A 24,067-nucleotide genomic window follows, 5' to 3' on the forward strand; every position below is an offset into this window, starting at 1 on the left:
TCCTGGAGAATGTTCCATGAGCACTTGAGAAAAATGTGTATTCTGTTGTTTTTGGATGGAATGTCCTATAAATATCAATTAAGTCCATCTTGTTTAATGTATCATTTAAAGCTTGTGTTTCCTTATTTATTTTCATCTTGCATCTGTCCATTGGTGAAAGTGGGGTGTTAAAGTCCCTTACTATGAATGTGTTACTGTCGATTTCCCCTTTCATGGCTGTTAGTATTTGCCTTAAGTATTGAGGTGCTCCTATGTTAGGTGCATAAATATTTACAATTGTTATATCTTCTTCTTGGATCAATCCCTTGATCATTATGTAGTGTCCTTCTTTGTCTCTTCTAATAGTCTTTATTTTAAAGTCTATTTTGTCTGATACGAGAATTGCTACTCCAGCTTTCTTTTGGTTTCCATTTGCATGGAATATCTTTTTCCATCTCCTTACTTTCAGTCTGTATGTGTCTCTAGGTCTGAAGTGGGTCTCTTGTAGACAGCATATACATGGGTCTTGTTTTTGTATCCATTCAGCCAATCTGTGTCTTTTGGTGGGAGCATTTAGTCCATTTACATTTAAGGTAATTATCGGTATGTATGTTCCTATTCCCATTTTCTTAATTGCTTTGGGTTCGTTATTGTTAAGTCTTTTCCTTCTCTTGTGTATCTTGCCTAGAGAAGTTCCTTTAGCATTTGCTGAAAAGCTGGTTTGGTGGTGCTGAACTCTCTCAGCTTGTGCTTGTCTGTAAAGGCTTTAATTTCTCCATCAAATCTGAATGAGATCCTTGCTGGGTAGAGTAATCTTGGTTGCAGGTTTTTCTTCTTCATCACTTTAAATATGTCCTGCCAGTTCCTTCTGCCTTGCAGAGTTTCTGCTGAAAGATCAGCTGTTAACCTTATGGGGATTCCCTTGTGTGTTATTTGTTGTTTTCCCTTGCTGCTTTTAATATGTTTTCTTTATATTTAATTTCTGACAGTTTGATTAATATGTGTCTTGGCGTATTTTTCCTTGCATTTATCCTGTATGGGACTCTCTGTGCTTCCTGGACTTAACTATTTCCTTTTCCATATTAGGGAAGTTTTCAACTATAATCTCTTCAAATATTTTCTCAGTCCCTTTCTTTTCTCTTCTTCTTCTGGAACCCCTATAATTCAAATGTTGGTGCGTTTAATGTTGGCCCAGAGGTCTCTGAGACTGTCCTCAGTTCTTTTCATTCTTCTTTCTTTATTTTGCTCTGCAGTAGTTATTTCCAGTATTTTATCTTCCAGGTCACTTATCCGTTCTTCTGCCTCAGTTGTCCTGCTATTGATCCCACCTAGAGTATTTTTTCTTTTTTTTTGTGGTACGCGGGCCTCTCACCGTTGTGGCCTCTCCCGCTGCGGAGCAACAGGCTCCGGACGCACAGGCTCAGCGGCCATGGCTCACAGGTCCAGCCGCTCCGTGGCATGCGGGATCCTCCCGGACCGGGGCACGAACCCGCGTCCCCTGCATTGGCAGGCGGACTCTCAACCACTGTGCCACCAGTGAAGCCCTAGAGTATTTTTTTAAAAAAATAAATTTATTTATTTTTGGCTGAATTGGGTCTTTGTTGCTGCGCGTGGGCTTTCTCTAGTTGCAGCGAGCAGGGGCTACTCTTCATTGTGGTGCGAGGGTTTCTCATTGCTGTGGCTTTGTTGCGGAGCACGGGCTCTAGGTGTGCAGGCTTCAGTAGCTGTGGCTTGCAGGCTCTAGAGCACAGGTTCATGGCACACTGGTTTAGTTACTCCACGGCATGTGGGATCTTCCCAGACCAGGTCTCGAACCTGTGTCCCCGGCATTGGCAGGCAGATTCTTAACCACTGCGCCATCAGGGAAGCCCTAGAGTACTTTTAATTTCATTTATTGTGTTTTTCATCGTTGCTTGTTTCATCTTTAGTTCTTCTAGGTCCTTGTTAAATGTTTCTTGCATTTTTTCTATTCTATTTCCAAGATTTTGGATCATCTTTACTATCATTATTCTGAATTCTTTTTCAGTTAAACTGCCTATTTCCTCTTCATTTGTTAGGTCTGGTGCGTTTTTATCTTGCTCCTTCATCTGTTGTGTGTTCTTCTGTCTTCTCATTTTGCTTATCTTACTGTGTTTGGGGTCTCCTTTTTGTATGCTGCAGGTTTGTAATTCCTGTTGTTTTTGGTGTCTGTCCCCAGTGGCTAAGTTGGTTCAGTGGGTTGTGTAGGCTTCCTTGTGGAGGGGACTAGTGCCTGTGTTCTGGTGGATGAGGCTGGATCTTGTCTTTCTGGTGGGCAGGTCCACGTCTGGTGGTGTGATTTGGGGTGTCTGTGGACTTATTATGATTTTAGGCAGCCTCTCTGCTAATGGGTGGGGTTGTGTTCCTGTCTTGCTAGCTGTTTGGCATAGGGTGTCCCACACTGTAGCTTGCTGGCCGTTGAGTGAAGCGGGGTGCTGGTGTTGAGATGGAGATCTCTGGGCGATTTTTGCTGTTTGATATTATGTGGAGCTGAGAGGTGTCTTGTTGACCAGTGTCCTGAAGTTGGCTCTCCCATGGCGGCAGCACCAAGAGCCTTTCATCCACACGGCTCAGAATAAAAGGGAGAAAAAGTAGAAAGAAAGAAGAAAGAAAGAATTAGTAGAAGTAGAAAGAAAGGAAGGAAGGAAGGAAGGAAGGAAGGAAGGAGGGAAGGAAGGAAAGAAATAAATAAAATAAAATAAAGTAAGATAAAATAATTTAAATAAAAAATAATTATTAAGAACAAAAAAAAATTTTTTTTAAAAGGAAAAAAAAAAAAAAACCCAGACGGATAGAACCCTAGGACAAATGGTGGAAGCAAAGCTACACAGACAAAATCTCACAAGGAAGCATACACATACCCAGTCACAAAAAGAGGAAAAGGGGAAAAAATAATAAATCTTGCTCTCAAAGTCCACCTCCTCCGTTTGGGATGATTCGTTGTCTATTCAGGTATTCCACAGATGCAGGGTACATCAAGTTGATTGTGGAGCTTTAATCCGCTGCTTCTGAGGCTGCTGGGAGAGATTTCCCTTTCTCTTCTTTGTTCTCAAAGCTCCCGGGACTCAGCTTTGGATTTGTCCCCGCCTGTGCGTGTAGGTCGCCGGAGGTCGTCTGTTCTTCGCTCAGACAGGACGAGGTTAAAGGAGCAGCTGCTTCGGGGACTCTGGCTCACTCAGGCCTGGAGGAGGGAGGGGTACGGAGTGCGGGGCGAGCCTGCGGCGGCAGAGGCTGGCGTGACATTGCGCCAGACTGAGGCGTGCTGTGTGTTCTCCCAGGGAAGTTGTCCCTGGATCTTGGGACCTTGGCAGTGGCGAGCTGCACAGGCTCCCCAGAAGGGGGGTATGGATAGTGACCTGTGCTCGCACACAGGCTTTTTGGTGGCGGCAGCAGCAGCCTTAGCGTCTCATGCCCGTCTCTGGGGTCTGCGCTTTTAGCCACGGCTCACGCCCGTTTCTGGAGCTCCTTTAAGCAGCGCTCTTAATCCCCTCTCCTCACGCACCAGGAAACAAAGAGGGAAGAAAAAGTCTCTTGCCTCTTTGGCAGGTCCAGACTTTTCCCCGGACTCCCTCCCGGCTAGCCGTGGTGCACTAACCCCCTGGAGGCTGTGTTCATGCCGCTAACTCCAGTCCTCTCCTTCCGCTCTGACTGAAGCCCGAGCCTCAGCTCCCATCCCCACCTGCCCCGGCAGGTGAGCAGATAAGCCTCTCGGGCTGGTTAGTGCCGTTCGGCACCAATCCTCTGTGCGGGAATCTCTCCACTTTGCCCTCTGCACCCCTGTTGCTGTGCTCTCCTCCGGGGCTCCGAAGCTTTCCCCCTCCAAAAAAAAGTAATCTTTTATAAGGAAAAAAGGTACGCTATCTGCTAATTACGTTATCCAAATCCTGGATATTAAAGAACTATCTTATATTAAAGCCACTTATTCAAGTTCATATTTATCAGAATAAAAAGAGGTATTATGGCCTTCTTGATTGTTTTTCAGAGGAAAGACTATAAAATACCCAACTTTAGAACAGTTTAAAAACAACCAACTATATTTTCTCTTAAAATCTCCATATTTTTGTGTTACATACCTTTTTTTTTTTTTTTTTTGCGGTACGCGGGCCTCTCACTGTTGTGGCCTCTCTCATTGCAGAGCATAGGCTCCGGACGCGCAGGCTCAGCGGCCATGGCTCACTCCCCCAGCCGCTCCACGGCATGTGCGATCTTCCCAGACCGGGGCACGAACCCATGTCCCCTGCACCGGCAGGCAGACTCTCAACCACTGCGCCACCAGGGAAGCCCTGCAGACTTTTTTTAAATCCCTTGAGACTTGGACAATTTTCTTAAAAGTACAAATGTCACCTATGTACTCATTAAAACGTTAAAAACAGTGCTGAATGTTTTCCAGAATGTTTTCACATACAGTATCTTATTCTTACCAAAATGTTCTAAGTTGTGCAACAAAGATGATTCCCTGCCTACACTGTGAAAACTACAATTCCATGACTGGTAGGAAGAAGTGGCAGATCTAAGAATTTTATGACCAAATGCCCTTCCTACTAAAACATGCATTCATGGTCCTACAACAGAGAGAAAATATTTTTTAAAATAAACAAATGAACAATTGTTCACTATTGGCTCTAGAACACAATTATATGCCACTATCTCTCACCATGAAACTGCCACTAATTGTCTTTTGATTTAGTTTAAGACCAAAGAATCAAGTAGGCATCATGTATGCAAAGCAGATCCCAGGCACAGGGATAAACCACATGTAAATGAGATCTGAATGCATTACAAACAAAACAATCAGAGAGGTTCAACAAGAGAAACTATCAAAGTGCACAGGGACCCCATTAGCCTTAGAGGAAAGGAAGGCTCCACAACCTGATAAAATCACTTGACTGATTCTAAACTACACATTAAAACGATAAGATGAGAAGGTGGAAACACTTCTGATCCACACAGTCCTTACAAGACTATTTTAAGAACCTGCTGGGCCTTTAGGAGGCAGGAGAACATTTAGCCTAAGAAACTAGAAGAATTTTAATTCAACTGTCAATTTTCTTTTTTTGTGTTAATCATCCAGTACCATCTAATATGTTACTATGAAATAATAAACAGAAAATGTTTTAATAAGGAAATTTACTTTTCCAGTAAGTGATTTTCATTCACGATCTGAAAAGTTGAGAAAAGAGCTAGAAGACAGAGCATTTTCATCACTGAAAACAGATGCCTGAGTGATATTAGTACTTCCAGGAAAAGAAAAAGCCAAAATCAAAAGCAACCTATTGGTGGGCCTGGGAAAGAGACCCTAGCCTCACACACAAGCTACTAAAATGAGAGGAAAGGGAAGTTCACTTCTGCTTTAATGCTCAGTACAAAGGGCAAATATCTAAATATTTAGAATAATTTAATTATAGAGGGTATTTTATTTTATTTTTAAAATAAATTTATTTATTTATTTTTGGCTGTGTTGGGTCTTCATTGCTGTGTGCAGGCTTTCTCTAGTTGTGGCTAGTGGGAGCTACTCTTTGTTGCAGAGTACGGGCTCTAGGCACGCGGGCTTCAGTAGTCATGGCGCACAAGCTTAGTTGCTCCGTGGCATGTGGGATCTTCCTGGACCAGGGCGTGAACCTGTGTCCCCTGGATTGGCAGGCGGATTCTTAACCACTGCGCCACCAGGGAAGTCCCAAGGGTATTTTAGAGATTTAAAATATAGCCTTAGCTGACCTCAAGTATCTTCTTGAACTTATCTAACACTGAAATTTCAAGGTAATTTAATACAACTACAGTAATATAAGTGATTAGTTCCAGAATAAGGAAAAACATAGAAAATACCCTGTTGGAAAACCAAGTAAAAATACATACTATATACACATCAAGAAAGGAAAAAAGATGATAAGCAAGCATGGGCAACTGTTGAAAAGGAACAAAACAAGTTTACAGGAAGGACAATGTACTCAGAAAACAATACACATTACTCCAAGCTGTAGGTTTGGTGTCTTATTACAAAACCATCACACTGCAAATTAACCTTCAACCTTTGTCCAGATACCACAGTCTGTTTGAACCTTTGACTACATTAGGATAAGAATGACACAGTGACCAATAATGTAGTTCACAGAGTAGCTAATACACAACTATGTGTTCATTATATTGACTCTGGTGGCCCATTCAGACACTTGAAAGATCAAATCCAATTTAAATTTAAAACGCACTTGAACAGCACACCACATGTATGTGGTATGCTACCATTTTTGTAAAACTGGGGGGGAAATGTATGGAAGTGGTTTGCACACACTGAAAAAAGCCTGGAAGAATGAACAAGAAACTACTGAGAGTAGCTGTCTTTTTTGGGGGGTGGAATGGCAGTGGGGAGAAGACTTCACTATCTCTTTAAATCTTTGAGGTTTATATCTTGGATTGAATTATTCAGTCAAGAAAATTAATTTAGGATGGATCAAGAGGGTTTTATGAAAAGTGAAATAAGTTGGACAGAGAAAGACAAATAGCATATGATCTCACTAATATGTGGACTCTAAAAAACAAAACAAACAAAATGAAAACAGACTCATAGATACACAGAACAAAGGGGTGGTTGCCAGAGGGAAAGGGGATCAGGGGTGGGGAAAATTAGGTGTAGGGGATTAAGAGGTACAAAGCTCCAGTTATAAATAAATAAGCAATGGTGATGTAACACACAGCATAAGGAATATGGCCAAAAATATTGTAATAACTTTTGGGACAGACGGTTACTAGACTCCATGGTGATCATTTCATAATGTATGCATGTCAGATCACTATATACTACACCTGAAACTAACGTAATATTGTACATCAACTATATTTAAATTAAAAAAATTAATTTAAAAATCATTAAAGATCCCCCCCCCCCAAGTTTGGAGGCACACAGCATCCTATTACACATATTTCAGGTGATCCAAATGAAAAACTGACTGGGCAATTAAAACAACATATTTCCATAGTTCTGGGAAAACTGGTCTTGAAGATTTGAAACTTTTTTTTCTCTAAATTTAGCAATAAATCTCTTATCAGTCTTCTCAGATTAACTCCTGAGCAAGAGCCAAGGCCACACATGCAAATAAGATCTACTAGAAAGAGAGGCTTTTAAGAAAGCAATTTCTTTACCCCACAAGCAGATCATGGAAAGAAAGCCTTGTTGATCAGATTACAACAAACAACTTTGTAAAAAAAATGCCTTTTTTAGTTTTCTAATTCTTATGAAGGAAATAATACCCTACCAGTAAAAAGCAGGCAAACAAATCATGTTTGCACTAGGCTAGAGGAAAGAGGGAGCCTCTGATCTGAGCTCTTTTAAGTCTTTGATCTTGCCATTAATATTGCAAATCAGAATACTTATTTTCTAGTTTTAGGGCTGAAATTAATTAGCTATGTGACCATGAGGAAGTCACTTAACCTCTCTGAGCTTTCTGTTCTTCTTCTGAATAGCTGGGATGCTGGAATACAAGATTTTAAAGATCCTTTCCAACTGTAGGATTCTTGGACACCAACTCCCATCATCTGTTTCCCATAAAAATAATTTAACCACTAAATTAGCTAAGGGATAAAGAAAGGTGCTCCCTTAAATAAAAACATCTTAACTGTTAAAGTGAAAAAAACAAAGACCCAGAAATGAAAATGAGTAGAGAAGACAAAAGAGACTTGCCTGGCCCCACTGTCCCCACCCTCTGACATTTTGTAAACCAGAATGTTATTTCCAGTAATATACTTATTTGGAAAATTATTTAACAACATTTTTGAAATTTTCAGAAGCAAAGAACAATATACATTTAATAAAAAACCACCATAAAATTCCAGGGTCTTCTTTGATGACTCTGATTTAGGGAGTTCATCGTGTTTGAAATCACACTCTCATCCTAATATGTAGTTAGCCCATCTCCAGGTCATCCACACACAAGGAAATCAATGATCCTTTGTCTTCATTCCAGAAAGAAAAGGGCTACACAGTCTATGACCTCCCCCATCCCCCAAATCTGTTCTCACTTTCCTTCCGGCACGTGGTGGCTGCCCAGCTAGAGCAATTTTCCAGTCCCTCTGCTGGGAGACATGACCTGGGTAATGTTCTCACCAACAGAATGTGGCCGGAATGATAAGCACCACCACCTGCCCACCTAAACAGGTACCAATGCCCTGCACTCCTGCTCCTCCATACTCATCACTTGGCTTCGGTCACACAAAGATGGTGCCCTGAGGCCTAGAGCAACGAGATAGGGAAAATCTGGGTTCCTGCATGACTACAAAGAGCAGAGCCACTCACAACCGGATGCTTCCCCTTACAACTGTCATGCACAGCAGAAACAGTCTCCTCACACCATGTCTCCTGGGGCAAATGCAACAAGAGCTCAGGCTTCGCCCTACTGAGACAGTGTGCCTTAGATACCTATGACTCTTCTCCACAACGGACAGTCAGCCCCAGACCAATGCATCTCCTACCAATGATTTCAAACACAAAATCTAGAAAGTTCACCAGCTTATTTCCACAACTAATTAAGGATACCTTTTCCAAGGAGTTTTGAAATCAAACTGAATCTTAATTCTTGAAAGCAGTAGTCTGAAAAATATGACAGAAAACATACCAAATGTGCCATAAAATCCTCTAGGTCCACAAGTTCCCACACCATACTTCTTTAGAGATGCCAAAGCTGCTGCCTTTGTGAAAGTAAAAAAAAAAAATTAGACTGTAATATATCTTTAACAGTTTAAAAATGACATTTCCTATTCTTTAACCCACATAGCTCCCCAGTACCCTGGCTTTTCCTTTCTTAGTACTAAGACAATTCTAACAGGATATAAAGAAAAGAGGGATGGGAAGACTTAGGTATACGACTTAAAACATGGAAAAGTTATATTAGCTTGATCATTAAAACCTGGTTAACTCAATGCATTCGTACTTTCTGGCATTTGTGGGCACAGGTCTTTCCTCAAAAAATGTTTACTGGCCCACAATCCCAACAGGAGATGAAGCAATTTCCTAGACACATCTCCCAACTATTACCTGGGTCTGGTTCATATAGTTCTCTGGTTGTCACCCACCACTAAGCCACATTAGGACACTCTTGCCTCCCTTTGTTGAAAACTAGGTTACAGCTCTGTCACTAAAGAGTAAAGACTAAGTACTTACACAGCCCCTTCTGATATTCTGCATTTGTCTCTTATTTTATGTCCAGATGCTTATGTCAGTCATGTTATCTGTCCACTTCAGCATATGTGCTACTTACCTTGAGCCTAGGGTTATCCAACAATCCAAGAAAATTGAATGAGGCAAAGTTTATACATTCTTTTCCATTCACCACAATGTTATGGCTTGGAGGGCTGGGGAAAGAGACAGGAGTGGTATACTTCAGCAGTCATTCTTGTTACAGGACACACATTATCAGCTGTCCAGAAGAGGGAAGGTGACAGGACACACAAGTGTTGTCATTCTACTCTATTTGCCTTCTGGCCTCCTAGCTCTCTTTTTATTCTTAAAAAGTAAAATTAGACAATAGTATATTAAAAATCAGATACTCGGTCATCAATTCTACTCTTAATAGGCCACCTAGTAGTACTTAAATAAAAAAAATTGAGCTAGAATTCCAAGATGAATAGATGAATGGCAAACCGTTGCTTTAGTTTTAAAACTCACTTAAGAAAGAAGTTGCTAAATAAAGTACCTGGAATGAGACAAACAGGGAGAAAATATAAAAAGATCAAGATCAAAGGTATGAAGAGGCAGAGCAAGTAACAATCTTACAGTTAAGTGGTTTAAAAATACATGTTACTAGGACTTCCCCCATGGTCCAGTGGGTAAGACTCTGCGTTCGCAATGCAGGGGGCCTGGGTTTGATCCTTGGTGGGGAACTAGATCACACATGCATGCTGCAACTAAGAAGTCCGCATGCAGCAACTAAGACCTGGCGCAGCCAAAATAAATAAATAACTATAAATAACTATTAAAAAAAAAATTACATGTTATCTACAGGAAGCCACCAAAAGAATAAGTGAGCTCTGTTCCCAATTTCTAAAGTTAATGCTGGAATACCATTTAAAAGGAATCCCCCTCATCCCAAAAGGGGGGAAAACAGAGTGGCCATTTGCACAGGAGAAGCATGGATTGAGTTCAGCTGAGACAAGAGATGGGCTCTTGAGGAGACAACCTATTATGTCCTCTGCTGACAAATACTCTAGCTTTAAGTCATGCTTCAAAAACACTAGCCAGAGCTTCCCTGGTAGTGCAGTGGTTGAGAATCTGCCTGCTAATGCAGAGGACAGGGGTTCGAGCCCTGGTCTGGGAAGATCCCACATGCCGCGGAGCAACTAGGCCCGTGAGCCACTACTACTGAGCCTGTGCGTCTGGAGCCTGTGCTCCACAGCAAGAGAGGCCACGATAGTGAGAGGCCCGCACACCACGATGAAGAGTGGCCCCAGCTTGCCACAACTAGAGAAAGCCCTCGCACAGAAACGAAGACCCAACACAGCCAAAAATAAATAAATAAATAAGTAAACCAAAAAAAAAAAAAAAAAAAAAAACACTGGCCAAACTATGGGACATGAGCTATTAAAGGGTTGTGAGGTCAATTTACTTAGTCACAGCCAGCCTATTTCACCTAAAGTAAACCATAAGAATAGAATGGAATGGAAATGCACCAACAGGGCCAGGGAAAGGACGGTGGCACATAACTGTTCTACACATGCATTGCTCTGTGCACTGGGCTGCTCTGTAAAATGCACTGTGGTCAGAAAAGATTGGGAAACACCACTTTCACTAGTATGTTTTAACAGAACTGGTTTTCTATGAGAAAAATAACGAAAGATGCTGGGAAACCAGGGAAGGAAAAGAATGACTACTTGAAGTAAATTCACAAAAGCAGATGAACTCGTACAAGACTCGGTGAAAAGGACATGGTTGTGGAGTCAGGCAGATCCCATCAGTATTATGGCTACTGACCACTTCAGAAACTCAGAGATGTTACCTGGCCTGCATAAGCCTCAGTTTCATTTCTCAACTTGTTCATTATAAGAGGTGTTCATCATATTTTCTTCTTTTTTCCCTATTGCTTCAAGAGCTTCTTCTCTTTCAAATAATCCACTGTGTTATTTAGCTTCCCACTTCCCAGGACTTCTTTAGTTTCATAAGTCCACCCTGATGTGGAGGTGTTGGCACCCACAAAAAGATGAAAAAACAAAATATCCATGTAGACAAGTCTGTACTAACGGTTGCTGCTGTGAAAGTTGAGGCCATTCTACAAAAACTGTGACACACAGAGAAATCAAACTACCAGGAATAAGTACACCCAAAGGCCCTGACCAGTCGATAAGCTGCCAGCATGATGTAGGGATGTAGACATCTTGTTTCTGCCTAGCACATGGGGCAGGAAAAGAAAACAGTTTCCATGAGAACTGGAAGGCTCACACCTGTGCCCCATGCAGGCTTGCAGCAGTAAGCCAGACAGGGCACTTAACACAGGAATTCTGGAGCTGAAGATACTTCAAAGTTCCTCACAGAAGCAAATAAAACCGATACAGAAAGACATCTTCACAACAAGGCTTCAGAAGAGTCAAGGGAGGGAAAATAAAACCCTTCCAGTCAAAACCCACAACCACACTATTACTGAGAGTCAGTAATTACATAAGTGAACTTAGAAATAGGACAATGGTGCTTTACCAGAAAGAAACAAATACTACAGACCCCCATTAACAACAGGTTTGGCACTTGAGGGAGAACAGACAAACGGACGAATGAAAGAATCCAGAACTCAAGAAAATTGTGTATACAGGAACACCTCAGAGATACTCCGGGGTCGGTTCCAGACCACCACAATGACGCAAGTATAGCAATCGAGAGAACCACATGAAGTTTTTGGTTTCCCAGTGCATATAAAAGTTATGTTTACACCATACTGTAGTCTATTAAGTGTACAGCAGCATTATGTCTAAAAAACAATGTACACACCTTAATTAAAAAATAATTTATTGGGACTTCCCTGGTGGTGCAGCGGTTAAGAATGCGCCTGCCAATGCAGAGGACACAGGTTTGATCCCTGGTCTGGGAAGATCCCACATGCCACGGAGCAACTAAGCCCGTGCTCCACAACTACTGAGCCTGCGCTCTAGAGCCTTCAAGCCACAACTACTGAGCCCATGCACTGCAATTACTGAAGCTGCATGCTCTAGGGCCCGTGTGCTGCAACTACTGAGCCCACGTGCTGCAACTACTGAAGCCTGTGTGCCTAGAGCCCGTGCTCTGCAACAACAGAAGCCACCACAGCAAGAAGCCTGTGCACCACAACGAAGAGTAGTCCCTGCTTGCCACAACTAGAGAAAGCCCGTGTGCACCAACGAAGGCCCAACACAGCCAAAAATAAATAAATAAATAATAATTTATTGCATTGGGAGTGGCCAAGATGGCAGACTAGGAAGACCCTGCGCTCACCTCCTCCCATGGGCACACCAAAATTACGACTATTTACAGAGCAGCTATTGATGAGAATGACCTGAAGACTAGCAGACAAGATCTTCCACAACTAAAGATAGAAGGAATCACAATGAGATGGGTAGGTGAGGTGGAGACATGGTATAGTCAAGACCCATACCCGCAGGTAGGTGATCCACAAATGGGAGAATAATTACAATTACAGAGGTCATTCCCAAGGAGTGAGGGGTCTGAGCCCCACAAGAGGTTCCCCAGCCTGGGTGTCCTGCACCCGGAAGATGAATCCCCAGAACATTTGCGTTTTTTTAAAAATTTATTATTTATTTACTTATTTTATTTGTTTTTGGCTGCACCGGGTCTTAGTTGAGGCATGCGGGATATTCATTGAGGCACACGGGATTTTTCGTTGTGGCACGTGGGCTTCTCTCTAGTTGTGGTGTGCAGGTTTTCTCTTCTCTAGTTGAGGCATGCAGGCTCTGGGGTGTGTGGGCTCTGTAGTTGTGGCACAGGGGTTCCAGAGTGCATGGGCTCTGTAGTTGGCAGCACATGGGCTCTCTAGTTGAGGCACGTGGGCTTGGTGTAGTTGTGGTGTGTGGGCTTAGTTGCAACACTGCATGTGGGATCTTAGTTCCCTGACCAGAGATTGAACCTGGGTCCCCTGCATTGTAAGGTGGATTCTTACTGGACCACCTGGGAAGTCCCAAACATTTGGTTTTGAAGGTCAGTGGAGCTTCCTCTTGGGACAGCCAGAGAGCTGTGGGAAATAGAGACTCTACTCTTAAAGGCTGCACACAAAATCTCAAACACTCCAGTATCCAAGGGCAGAAGTAATATGAAAGGAGCCTGGGTCAGACCTGCTCGCTGATCTTAGAGAGCCTCCCAGAGAGGCAGGAGGCAAATGGGACTCATCCTGGGGACACAGACACTGGCAGCAGCCACTTTTGGGAGATTATCATACCATGGCAACACTGGTATTGGCGAGTGCCATTTTTGAATCCTCACTCTAGCTTATTAGCACTGAAACTGATCCTTGCCTACCAGCTAGTCAGCACCAGTACTGGGAAACACCAGGCCAAGGAGCCAGCTGGGCTGGGACACAGTCCCACTCACCAACAGGCAGGCTATCATAGGACCCCCTGAGCCCCAGGCAATCCAGGACTAGCCCTGCCCACAAACACTAGGCCAACACTAGCTCTGGGACCCCTGGCCCTACAGCCAGCTACTTTGTGACCTGGGCCCACCCACCAGCTGCTTGGCACCAGGACTGGGACTCCCCTGGCCATGCAGCCAGCCATGCCAGGATCTGGGCATGCCTACCAGGGGCCAGCAACTTCTGCACAAGGCAGGGTCTGGCAACCAACTGGACCAAGGGCCAACCGTGGCTACCAAGCACCCATAGTAGTTAGTCAGCACACCAAAACAGAAAGACTCGCTCAGCACACACACAGGGCACACTCGGAGCACGTAGCTCTGGTGACCAGAGGGAAGTGTGCTGTTGCAAGTTTAAAGCAATATAAGACTACCTCAGGAAACAAGAAAAAGTTCAAATAAACAACCTAACCTTACACTTAAAGGAGCTACAAAAAGAATAAGTAAATCTCAAAGTTGGTAGAAGGAATGAAATAATAAATATTGGAGCAGAAATAAATGAAATAAGAGACTAAAAAACAATAGAAAAGATCAATGAAGTTAAGAGTTGGTTCTATGAAAAGACAAACAAAATTAATAAACCTTTAGCAAGACTCATCAAGAAAAAACAGGGTCCAAATCAATAAATCAGAAATGAAAAAAGAAGTTACAGACACTGCAGAAATATAATGGACCATAAGAAATTACTATGAACAACTAAACGCCAAAAAATAGACAACCTAGGAGAAATGGACAAATTCCTAGAAATGTACAACCTCCCAAGACTGAATCAGGAAGAAGTAGAAAATATGAACAGACCAATTACCAGTAATAAAACTGAATCAGTAATAAAAACTCCCAACAAACAAAAGCCCAGGACCAGAGGGCTTCACAGGTGAATTTTTCCAAACCTTTAAAGAAGGGTTAAGACCTATCCTTCTTAAACTATTCCAAAAAAACAGAAGAGGAAGGAATGTTTCTGAAATCATTCTACAAGGGCAGGATCACCCTGATACCCAAACCAGTGATATCACAAAAAAAGAACATTACAGGCCAATATCACTGATGAACATAGATGCAAAACTCCTCAACAAAATATCAGCAAACTGAATTTAACAATACATTAAAAGGATCATACACCATGATAAAATGGGATTATCCCAAGGATGCAGGGATGGTTCAATATCTGAAAATCTATCAACGTGATACATCACAATAACAAACTGAAGAATACAAATCATGAACACCTCAGTAAGGATAAAGACAAAGTCTTTGACAAAATTCAACAATCACTTATGACAAAACCTCTCAACAAAGTGGGTATAGAGGGAACATATCTCAACATAATAAAGGCCACATATGACAAGCCCATAGCTAACATACTAAATGGTGAAAAGCTGAAAGCATTACCTCTAAGATTTAGAACAAGACAAGGATGAGCAGGGTATCTGAATAGATATTTTTCCAAAGAAAACATACAGATGGCCAATAGGCACATGAAAAGATGCTCAAGATCACTAATCATCAGGGAAATGAAAATCAAGACCACAATGAAATACCACCTCACACCTGTCAAAATAGCTATCATCAAAAAGACCACAAATAGCAAATGTTGGCAAGGAAGCGAAGAAAAGGGAACCCTCATGCACTATTCATGGGAATGTAAATTGGTGCAGCCACTATGGAGGACAGTATGGAAACTCTGCAAAAAATTAAAAATAGAACTATCATACAATCCAGCAATTCTACCCCTGGGTATTTACCCAAAGAAAACAAAAACACTCGTTAGAAAATATTCTTGCACCCCTATGTTCATTTCAGTATTATTTACAATAGCCAAGATGGGGTAGCAATATCTGAGTGCCCATCGATATATGTACGGAAAAAGATTTGCTATATATGCATGGTGTGTTGTGTGTTATTAAGTGAGTCATGGATATGAAATGTACAGTGTGGGGAATATAGTTAATAATTACTGTAATATCTTTGTATGGTAACTAGACTCATCAGGGTAATCATTCTGAAATGTACAAAAATATAAAATCACCATGTTGTGTGCCAGGAACTAACAGTGTTTTAAGTCAACTATACTTCAAAAAGAAACGAATAAACAGCATTTTCAGTCAATTATACTTCAAAAGGAAAAGAACTAACAGTGTTTTAAGTCAATTATACTTCAAAAAGAAACGAATAAACTCATAGGAAAAGAGATCACATCTATGGTTACCAGAGGCAGGGTGAGGGGAGGGGGAACAGGATGAAGGTCAAAAGGCACAAACTCTCAGTTATAAGATAAATAAGTACCGGTGATACAAGTACATCATGACAAATATAATTAATGCTGCTGTTAAATTATGTATGAAGATTGTTGAGAGTAAATCCTAAGAGTTTTTATCACAAGGAAAAAAATTTTTTCTATTTAATTTTGTATCTAAATGAGATGATGGATATTCACTAAACTTAATGTGGTAATCATTTCATGATGTGTTTAAGTCAAATAATTATGCTGCACACCTTAAATTTATACAATGCTATATGTCAATTATATCTCAATAAAACAAAATTTTTTTTTCTAATTTTAAAAATTTTATTTATTTTCTAACATTTTTATTGGAGTATAATTGCTTTACAATGGTGTTAGTTTCTGCTTTATAACACAGTGAATCAGCTATACATATACATATATCCCCACATCTCCTCCTTCTTGTGTCTCCCTCCCAACCCCACCCCTCTAGGTGGTCACAAAGCAGCGAGCTGATCTCCCTGTGCTATGCAGCTGCTTCCCACTAGCAATCTATTTTACATTTAGTAGTGTATATATGTCCATGCCACTCTCTCACTTCGTCCCAGCTTACCCTTCCCCCTCCCCATGTCCTCAAGTCCATTCTCTACATCTGCATCTTTATTCCTGTCCTGCCCCTAGGTTCTTCAGAACCTTTTTTTTTTTTTAAGATTCCATATATATGTGTTAGGATATGGTATTTGTTTTTCTCTTTCTGACTTACTTCACTGTGTATGACAGCCTCTAGGTCCATCCACCTCACTACAAATAACTCAATTTCGTTTCTTTTTATGGCTGAGTAATATTCCATTGTATATATTTGCCACATCTTCATCCATTCATCTATTGATGGACACTTTGGTTGCTTCCATGTCCTGGCTATTGTAAATAGAGCTGCAAAGAACACTGAAACATGACTCTTTGAATTATGATTTTCTCAGGGTATATGCCCAGTAGTGGGACTGTTGGGTCGTATGGTAGTTCTATTTGTAGTTTTTTAAGGAACCTCCATACTGTTCTCCATAGTGGCTGTATCAATTTACATTCCCACCAACAGTGCAAGAGGGTTCCCTTTTCTCCACACCCCCTCCAGCATTTATTGTTTGTAGAATTTTTGACGATGGCTATTCTGACTGGTGTGAGGTGACACCTCATTGTAGTTTTCATTTGTATTTCTCTAATGACTAGTGATGTTGAGCATCCTTTCATGTAACTATTGGCAATCTGTATATCTTCTTTGGAGAAATGTCTATTTAGGGCTTCTGCCCATTTTTGGATTGGGTGGTTTGCTTTTTTGATATTAAGCTGCATGAGCTGCTTGTAAATTTTGGAGATTAATCCTCTGTCAGTTGCTTCATTTGCAAATATTTTCTCCCCTTCTGAGGGTTGTCTTTTGGTCTTGTTTATGGTTTCCTTTGCTGTGCAAAAGCTTTGAAGTTTCATTAGGTCCCATTTGTTTATTTTTGTTTTTATTTCCCTCTCTCTAGGAGGTGGGTCAAAAGGATCTTGCTGTGATTTATGTCAGAGTGTTCTGCCTATGTTTTCCTATAAGAGTCTTATAGTGTCTGGCCTTACATTTAGGTCTTTAATCCATTTTGATATTATTTTTGTGAATTGTGTTAGGGACTGTTCTGATTTCATTCTCTTACATGTAGCTGCCTGGTTTACCCAGCATCACTTATTGAAGAGGCCTTCTTTTCTCCATTGTATATTCTTGCCTCCTTTATCAAAAATAAGGTGACCATATGTGGTGGGTTTATCTCTGGGCTTTCTATCCTGTTCCACTGATCTATATTTCTGTTTTTGTGCCATTACCATACTGTCTTGATTACTGTAGCTTTGTAGTATACGCTATAGTCCAGGAGCCTGATTCCTCCAGCTCCGATTTTCTTACTCAAGATTGCTTTGGCTATTCGGGGTCTTTTGCGTTTCCATACAAATTGTAAAATTTTTTGTCCTAGTTCTGTGAAAAGTGCCATTGAGTTTGATACGGATTGCAATGAATCTGTAGATTGCTTTGGGTAGTACAGTCATTTTCACAAAGTTGATTCTTCCAATCCAAGAATATGGTATATTTCTTCATCTGTTTGTATTATCTTTAACTTCTTTCATCAGTGTCTTACAGTTTTCTGCATACAGGTCTTTTGTCTCCTTAGGTAGGTTTATTCCTAGGTATTTTATTCTTTTTTTGCAATGGCAAATGGGAGTGTTTTCTTAATTTCTCTTTCAGATTTTCATCATTAGTGTATAGGAATGGAAGAGATTTCTGTGCATTAATTTTGTGTCCTGCTACTTTACCAAATTCATTGATTAGGTCTAGTAGTTTTCTGGTAGCATCTTTAGGATTCTCTATGTATACTATCATGTCATCTGCAAACAGTGACACCTTTACTTCTTCTTTTCCTATTTGGATTCCTTTTATTTGTTTTTCTTCTCTGACTGCTGTGGCTAAAACTTCCAAAACTATGCTGAATAATAGTGGTGAGAGTGGGGCTTCCCTGGTGGCGCAGTGGTTGAGAGTCCACCCGCCGATGCAGGGGACACGGGTTCATGCCCCCGTCCGGGAAGATCCTACATGCTGTGGAGTGGCTAGGCCCGTGAGCCTTGGCCGCTGAGCCTGCGTGTCCGGAGCCTGTGCTCCGCAACGGAAGAGGCCACAACAGTGAGAGGCCCGCGAACTGCAAAAAAAAAAAAAAAAAAAATAGTGGTGAGAGTGGACAACCTTGTCTTGTTCCCGACCTTACAGGAAATGGTTTCAGTTTTTCACCACTGAGAACGATGTTGGCTGTGGGTTTGTCATATATGGCCTTTATTATGTTGAGGAAAGTTCCCTCTATGCCTACTTTCTGCAGGGTTTTTATCATAAATGGGTGTTGAATTTTGTCAAGATTTTTCTACATCTATTGAGATGATCATATGGTTTTCCTCCTTCAATGTGTTAATATGGTTTATCACATTGATTTGGGTATACTGAAGAATCCCTGCAATCCTAGGATAAACCCCACTTGATCATGGTGTATGATCGTTTTAATGTGCTGTTGGATTCTGTTTCCTAGTATTCTGTTGAGGATTTTTGCATCTATGTTCATCAGTGATATTGGCCTGTAGTTTTCTTTCTGAAATCTTTGTCTGGTTTTGGTACCAGGGTGATGGTGGTCTTGTAGAATAGTTTGGGAGTGCTCCTCCCTCTGCTATATTTTGCAAGAGTTTGAGGATAGCTGTTAGCTCTTCTCTAAATGTCTGATGGAGCTTGCCTGTGAAGCCATCTGGTCCTGGGCTTTTGTTTGTTGGAAGATTTTTAATCACAGTTTCAATTTCAGTGCTTGTGATTAGTCTGTTTATATTTTCTATTTCTTCCTGGTTCAGTCTCATAAGGTTGTGCTTTTCTAAGAATTTGTCCATTTCTTCCAGGTTGTCCATTTTATTGGCATATAGCTGCTTGTAGTAATCTCTCATGATCCTTTGTATTTCTGCAGTGTCAGCTGTTATTTCTCCTTTTCATTTCTAATTCTATTGATTTGTCTTCTCCCTTTTTTTCTTGATGAGTCTGGCTAATGGTTTATCTATTTTGTTTATCTTCTCAAAGAACCAGCTTTTAGTTTTATTGATCTTTGCTATTGTGTCCTTCATTTCTTTTTCATTTATTTCTGATCTGATCTTTATGATTTCTTTCCTTCTGTTAACTTTGGGGTTTTTTTGTTCTTCTTTCTCTAACTGCTTTAGGTGTAAGGTTAGGTTGTTTATTTTAGATGTTTCTTGTTTCTTGAGGTACGAAGAAACAAGAAACATTACTATATTGCTATAAACTTCCCTCTTAGAACTGCTTTTGCTGCATCCCACAGATTTTGCATCATTGTGTCTCCATTATCATTTGTTTCTAGGTATCTTTTTATTTCCTCTTTGATTTATTCAGTGATCTGTTGGTTATTTAGTAGTGTATTGTTTAGCCTCCATGTGTTTGTAGTTTTTATAGATTTTTTCCTGTAATTGATATCTAGTCTCATAGCATTGTGGTCGGAAAAGATACTTGATATGATTTCAGTTTTCTTAAATTTACGAAGGCTAGACACAAGATACGATCTATCCTGTAAAATGTTCCATGAGCACTTGAGAAGAAAGTGTATTCTGTTGTGTTTTGATGGCAAGTCCTATATCAATTAAGTCCATCTTGTTTAATGTATCATTTAAAGCTTGTGTTTATTTTCATTTTGTATGATCTGTCTATTGGTGAAAGTGGGGTGTTAAAGTCCCCTACTATGATCGTGTTACTGTCGATTTCCCGTTTCACGTCTGTTAGCATTTGCCTATGTATTGAGGTGGGTGCATAAATATTTACAATTGTTATATCTTCTTCTTGGATTGACCCCTTGATCTTTATGTAGTGTCCTTCTTTGTCTCTTGTAATGGTCTTTATTTTAAAGTCTACTTTGTGTGACATGAGAATTGCTACTCCAGCTTTCTTTCGATTTCCATTTGCATGGAATATCTTTTTACATCCCCTCACTTTCAGCCTGTATGTGTCCCTAGGTCTGAAGTGGGTCTCTTGTAGACAGTATATATACAGGTATTGTTTGTGTATCCATTCAGCCAGTCTATGACTTTTGGATGGAGCATTTAATCCATTCACGTTTAAGGTAGTTATTGATACATATGTTCCTATTACCATTTTCTTAATTGTTTTGGGTTTGTTATGGTAGGTCTTTTCCTTCTCTTGTATTTCCTGCCTAGAGAAGTTCCTTTAGCATCTGTTGTAAAGCTGGTTTGGTGGTGCTGAATTCTCTTAGCTTTTGCTTGTCTGTAAAGGTTTTAATTTCTCCGTTGAATCTGAATGAGATCCTTGCTGGGTAGAGTAATCTTCATTGTGGATTTTTCCCTTTCATCATTTTAAATATGTTCTGTCACTCCCTTCTGGCTTGCAGAGTTTCTGCTGAAAGATCAGCTGTTAACCTTATGGGGATTCCCTTGTATGTTATTTGTTGTTTTTCCCTTGCTGCTTTTAATATTTTTTCTTTGTATTTAATTTTTGATAGTTTGATTAATATGTGTCTTGGTGTGTTTCTCCTTGGATTTATCCTGTATGGGACTCTCTGTACTTCCTGGACTTGACTGACAATATCCTTTCCCATATTAGGGAAATTTTCAAATATAATCCCTTCAAATATTTTCTCGGTCCCCTTCTTTTTAACTTCTTCTTCTGGGACCCCTATAATTTGCATGTTGGTGCCTTTAATGTTGTCCGAGAGGTCTCTGAGCCTGTCCTCAATTCTTTTCATTATTTTTTCTTTATTCTGCTCCGCGGTAGTTATTTCCACTATTTTATCTTCCAGGTCACTTATCCGTTCTTCTGCCTCAGTTTTTCTGCTATTGATTCCTTCTAGAGAATTTTTAATGTCATTTATTGTGTTGTTCATCATTGTTTGCTCTTTACTTCTTCTAGGTCCTTGGTAAACATTTCTTGTATTTTCTCCATTCTATTTCCAAGATGTTGGATCATATTTACTATCATTACTCTGAATTTTTTAGGTAGACTGCCTAGTTCCTCTTCATTTGTTTGGTCTGGTGGGTTTTTACTTTGCTCCTTCATCTGCTGTGTGTTTCTCTGTCTTTTCATTTTGCTTAACTTACTGTGTTTGGGGTCTCCTTTTCACAGCCTGCAGGTTCATAGTTCCTGTTGTTTCTGGTGTCTGCCCCCAGTGGGTAAGGCTGGTTCCATGGGTTGTGTAGGCTTCCTGGTGGAGGGGACTGGTGCCTGTGTTCCGGTGGATGAGGCTGGATCCTGTCTTTCTGGTGGGCAGGACCACGTCCGGTGGTATGTTTTGGGGTGTCTGTGACCTTATTATGATTTTAGGCAGCCTCTCTAATGGGTGGGGTTGTGTTCCTGTCTTGCTAGTTGTTTGGCATAGGGTGTCCAGCACTGTAGCTTGCTAGTCACTGAGTGGAGCTGGGTCTTAGCACTGAGATGGAGATCTCTGGGAGAGCTTTCGCTGTTTGATATTATGTGGAGCCAGGAGGTCTTTGGTGGACCAATGTCCTGAACTCGGCTCTCCCACCTCAGAGGCACAGGCCCGACACACGGCCGGAGCACCAAGACCCTGTCAGCCATACGGCTCAGAAGAAAAGGGAGAAAAAAAGGGAAAAAAAAGTTATTAAAAAAATATTAAAAATTAAAAAATTAAAAATAATAATAAAAAAATGAAAGAGAGCAACCAAACCAAAAAAGAAAACCACCAATGATAACAAGCACTAAAAACTATAATAAAAGGAAAACAAAAAAATAAAAAATGGACAGCTGGAACCCTAGGACAAATGATAAAAGCAAAGATATACAGAAAAAATTACACAAAGTCCACCACCTGAATTCTGTGATGATCTATTATTTGGTATTCCAGAGATGCAGGGTACATTAAGTTGATTGTGGAGATTTAATCTGCTGCTTCTGAGGCTGCTGGGAGAGATTTCCTTTTCTCTTCTTTGTTCGCACAGCTCCCAGGGTTTAGCTTTGGATTTGGCCCCGCCTCTGCATGTAGGTCACCTGAGGGTGTCTGTTCTTTGCTTAGACAGGACGGGGTAAAGTAGCAGCTGATTGGGGGCTCTGGCTCACTCATGCCAGGGGGACGGAGGGGTATGGAATGCGGGGCGAGCCTGAGGTGACAGAGGCCAGCATGCTGTTGCAACAGGCTGAGGCGCACTGTGTGTTCTCCCGGGGTAGTTGTCCCTGGATCACAGGGCCCTGGCACTGGCGGGCTGCACAGGCTCCTGGGAGGGAAGGTGTTGATAGTAACGTGTGCTTGCACACAGGCTTCTTGGTGGCTGCAGCAGCAGCCTTAGCATCTCATGCCCGTCTCTGATGTCCACGCTGACAGCCGCGGCTCGTGCCCATCTCTGCAGCTTGTTTAGGTGGTGCTCTGAATCCCCTCTCCTCACGCTCCCCGAAACAATGGTCTCTTGCCTCTTAGGCAGTTCCAGACTTTTTCCTGGACTCCCTCCCAACTGTGGCGCACTAGCCCCCTTCAGGCTGTGTTCACGCTGCCAACCCTAGTCCTCTCCCTGGGATCTGACCTCCTAAGCCAGATCCTCAGCTCCCAGCCCCCACCCGCCCAGGCGCGTGAGCGGACAAGCCTCTCAGTGCTGCTCTCAACCTCTGAGTGCTGGTTGGCACCGATCCTCTGTGTGGGAATCTCTCCACTTTGCTCTCTGCACCCCTGTTGCTGCACTCTCCTCCGTGGCTCCAAAGCTTCCTCCCCGCCACCCACTGTCTCCATCAGTGAAGGGTCTTCCTAGTGTGTGGAAACTTTCCCGCCTTCACAGCTCCCTCCCAGAGATGCATGTCCCGTCCCTATTCTTTTGTCTCTGTTTTTTCTTTTGCCCTACCCAGGTACGTGGGGAGTTTCTTGCCTTTTGGGAGGTCTGAGGTCTTCTGCCAGCATTCAGTAGGTGTTCTGTAGGGGATGTTCCACATGTACATGTATTTCTGATGTATTTGTGGGGAGGAAGGTGATCTCCACATCTTCCTCCTCCACCATCTTGAAGGTCTTCCTTTTTTCTAATTTTTAAAAGATACTTTATTGCTAACAAATGATAACCATCTTCTGACAACACAGGGTTGCCAGAAACCTTTAATTTGTAAAAAGTGTAGTATCTATGGGAGTGCAATAAAGTGAAGTGCAATAAAATGAGGTGTGCCTATATACAAATATATGGCAAATGACATCAGTTGCCCCCACTAACTACTAAGTTACACATATTTCTTTCTCTATGGAGAAAAATAAAATTGAATTACCATATTCAAAGATGAATTCCACACATATTAAAAAAAAACTAAAAAGTATTTTGGAACAGAGGAAAATTTAGAAGGTCTTCGTGACCTTGGAATAGGAAATGATTTCTAAAACAAGTATGCAAACACACAAACCATGAGGCGAAAATGGATGAATATGACCAAGTCCAAATTTAGAATTCTGGTTCAATGAAGATACCAAAGACAAAATTAACAGACGGGTGATAAAGAGATTTACTAGATTTCATGAATCTAAGATGGCATCGACTGTATTTTATCTATCACTAAGGAGGAAAGACACAGCCAAGTAAAATGCAATGATGCAGGGACTTCCCTGGTGGTGCAGTGGTTAAGAATCTGCCCACCAATGCAGGGTACATGGGTTCAAGCCCTGGTCCAGGAAGATCCCACATGCCACAGAGCAGCTAAGCCCATATGCCACAAT

The 24,067-nt window shown here is 41.3% G+C and overlaps 1 protein-coding gene across 2 annotated transcripts in view; it reads right to left on the bottom strand.

The window, feature by feature from the left end:
* SPTLC1 (serine palmitoyltransferase long chain base subunit 1) overlaps positions 1-24,067 on the bottom strand; it is a 74,989-nt gene that overhangs the window by 39,139 nt on the left and 11,783 nt on the right. For both annotated transcript variants that reach the window (XM_067745050.1, XM_067745049.1), the window contains exons 4-5: positions 9,243-9,336; positions 8,601-8,673 (exon numbers count right to left, since the gene is read on the bottom strand). In XM_067745050.1, coding sequence (XP_067601151.1) covers positions 8,601-8,673; positions 9,243-9,336 — 167 coding nt within the window. The remainder of the gene's footprint in view (positions 1-8,600; positions 8,674-9,242; positions 9,337-24,067) is intronic.

The sequence above is a fragment of the Pseudorca crassidens genome, chromosome 7 (genome assembly GCF_039906515.1).
Source record: "Pseudorca crassidens isolate mPseCra1 chromosome 7, mPseCra1.hap1, whole genome shotgun sequence".
In the NCBI taxonomy this organism is placed as follows: domain Eukaryota; kingdom Metazoa; phylum Chordata; class Mammalia; order Artiodactyla; family Delphinidae; genus Pseudorca; species Pseudorca crassidens.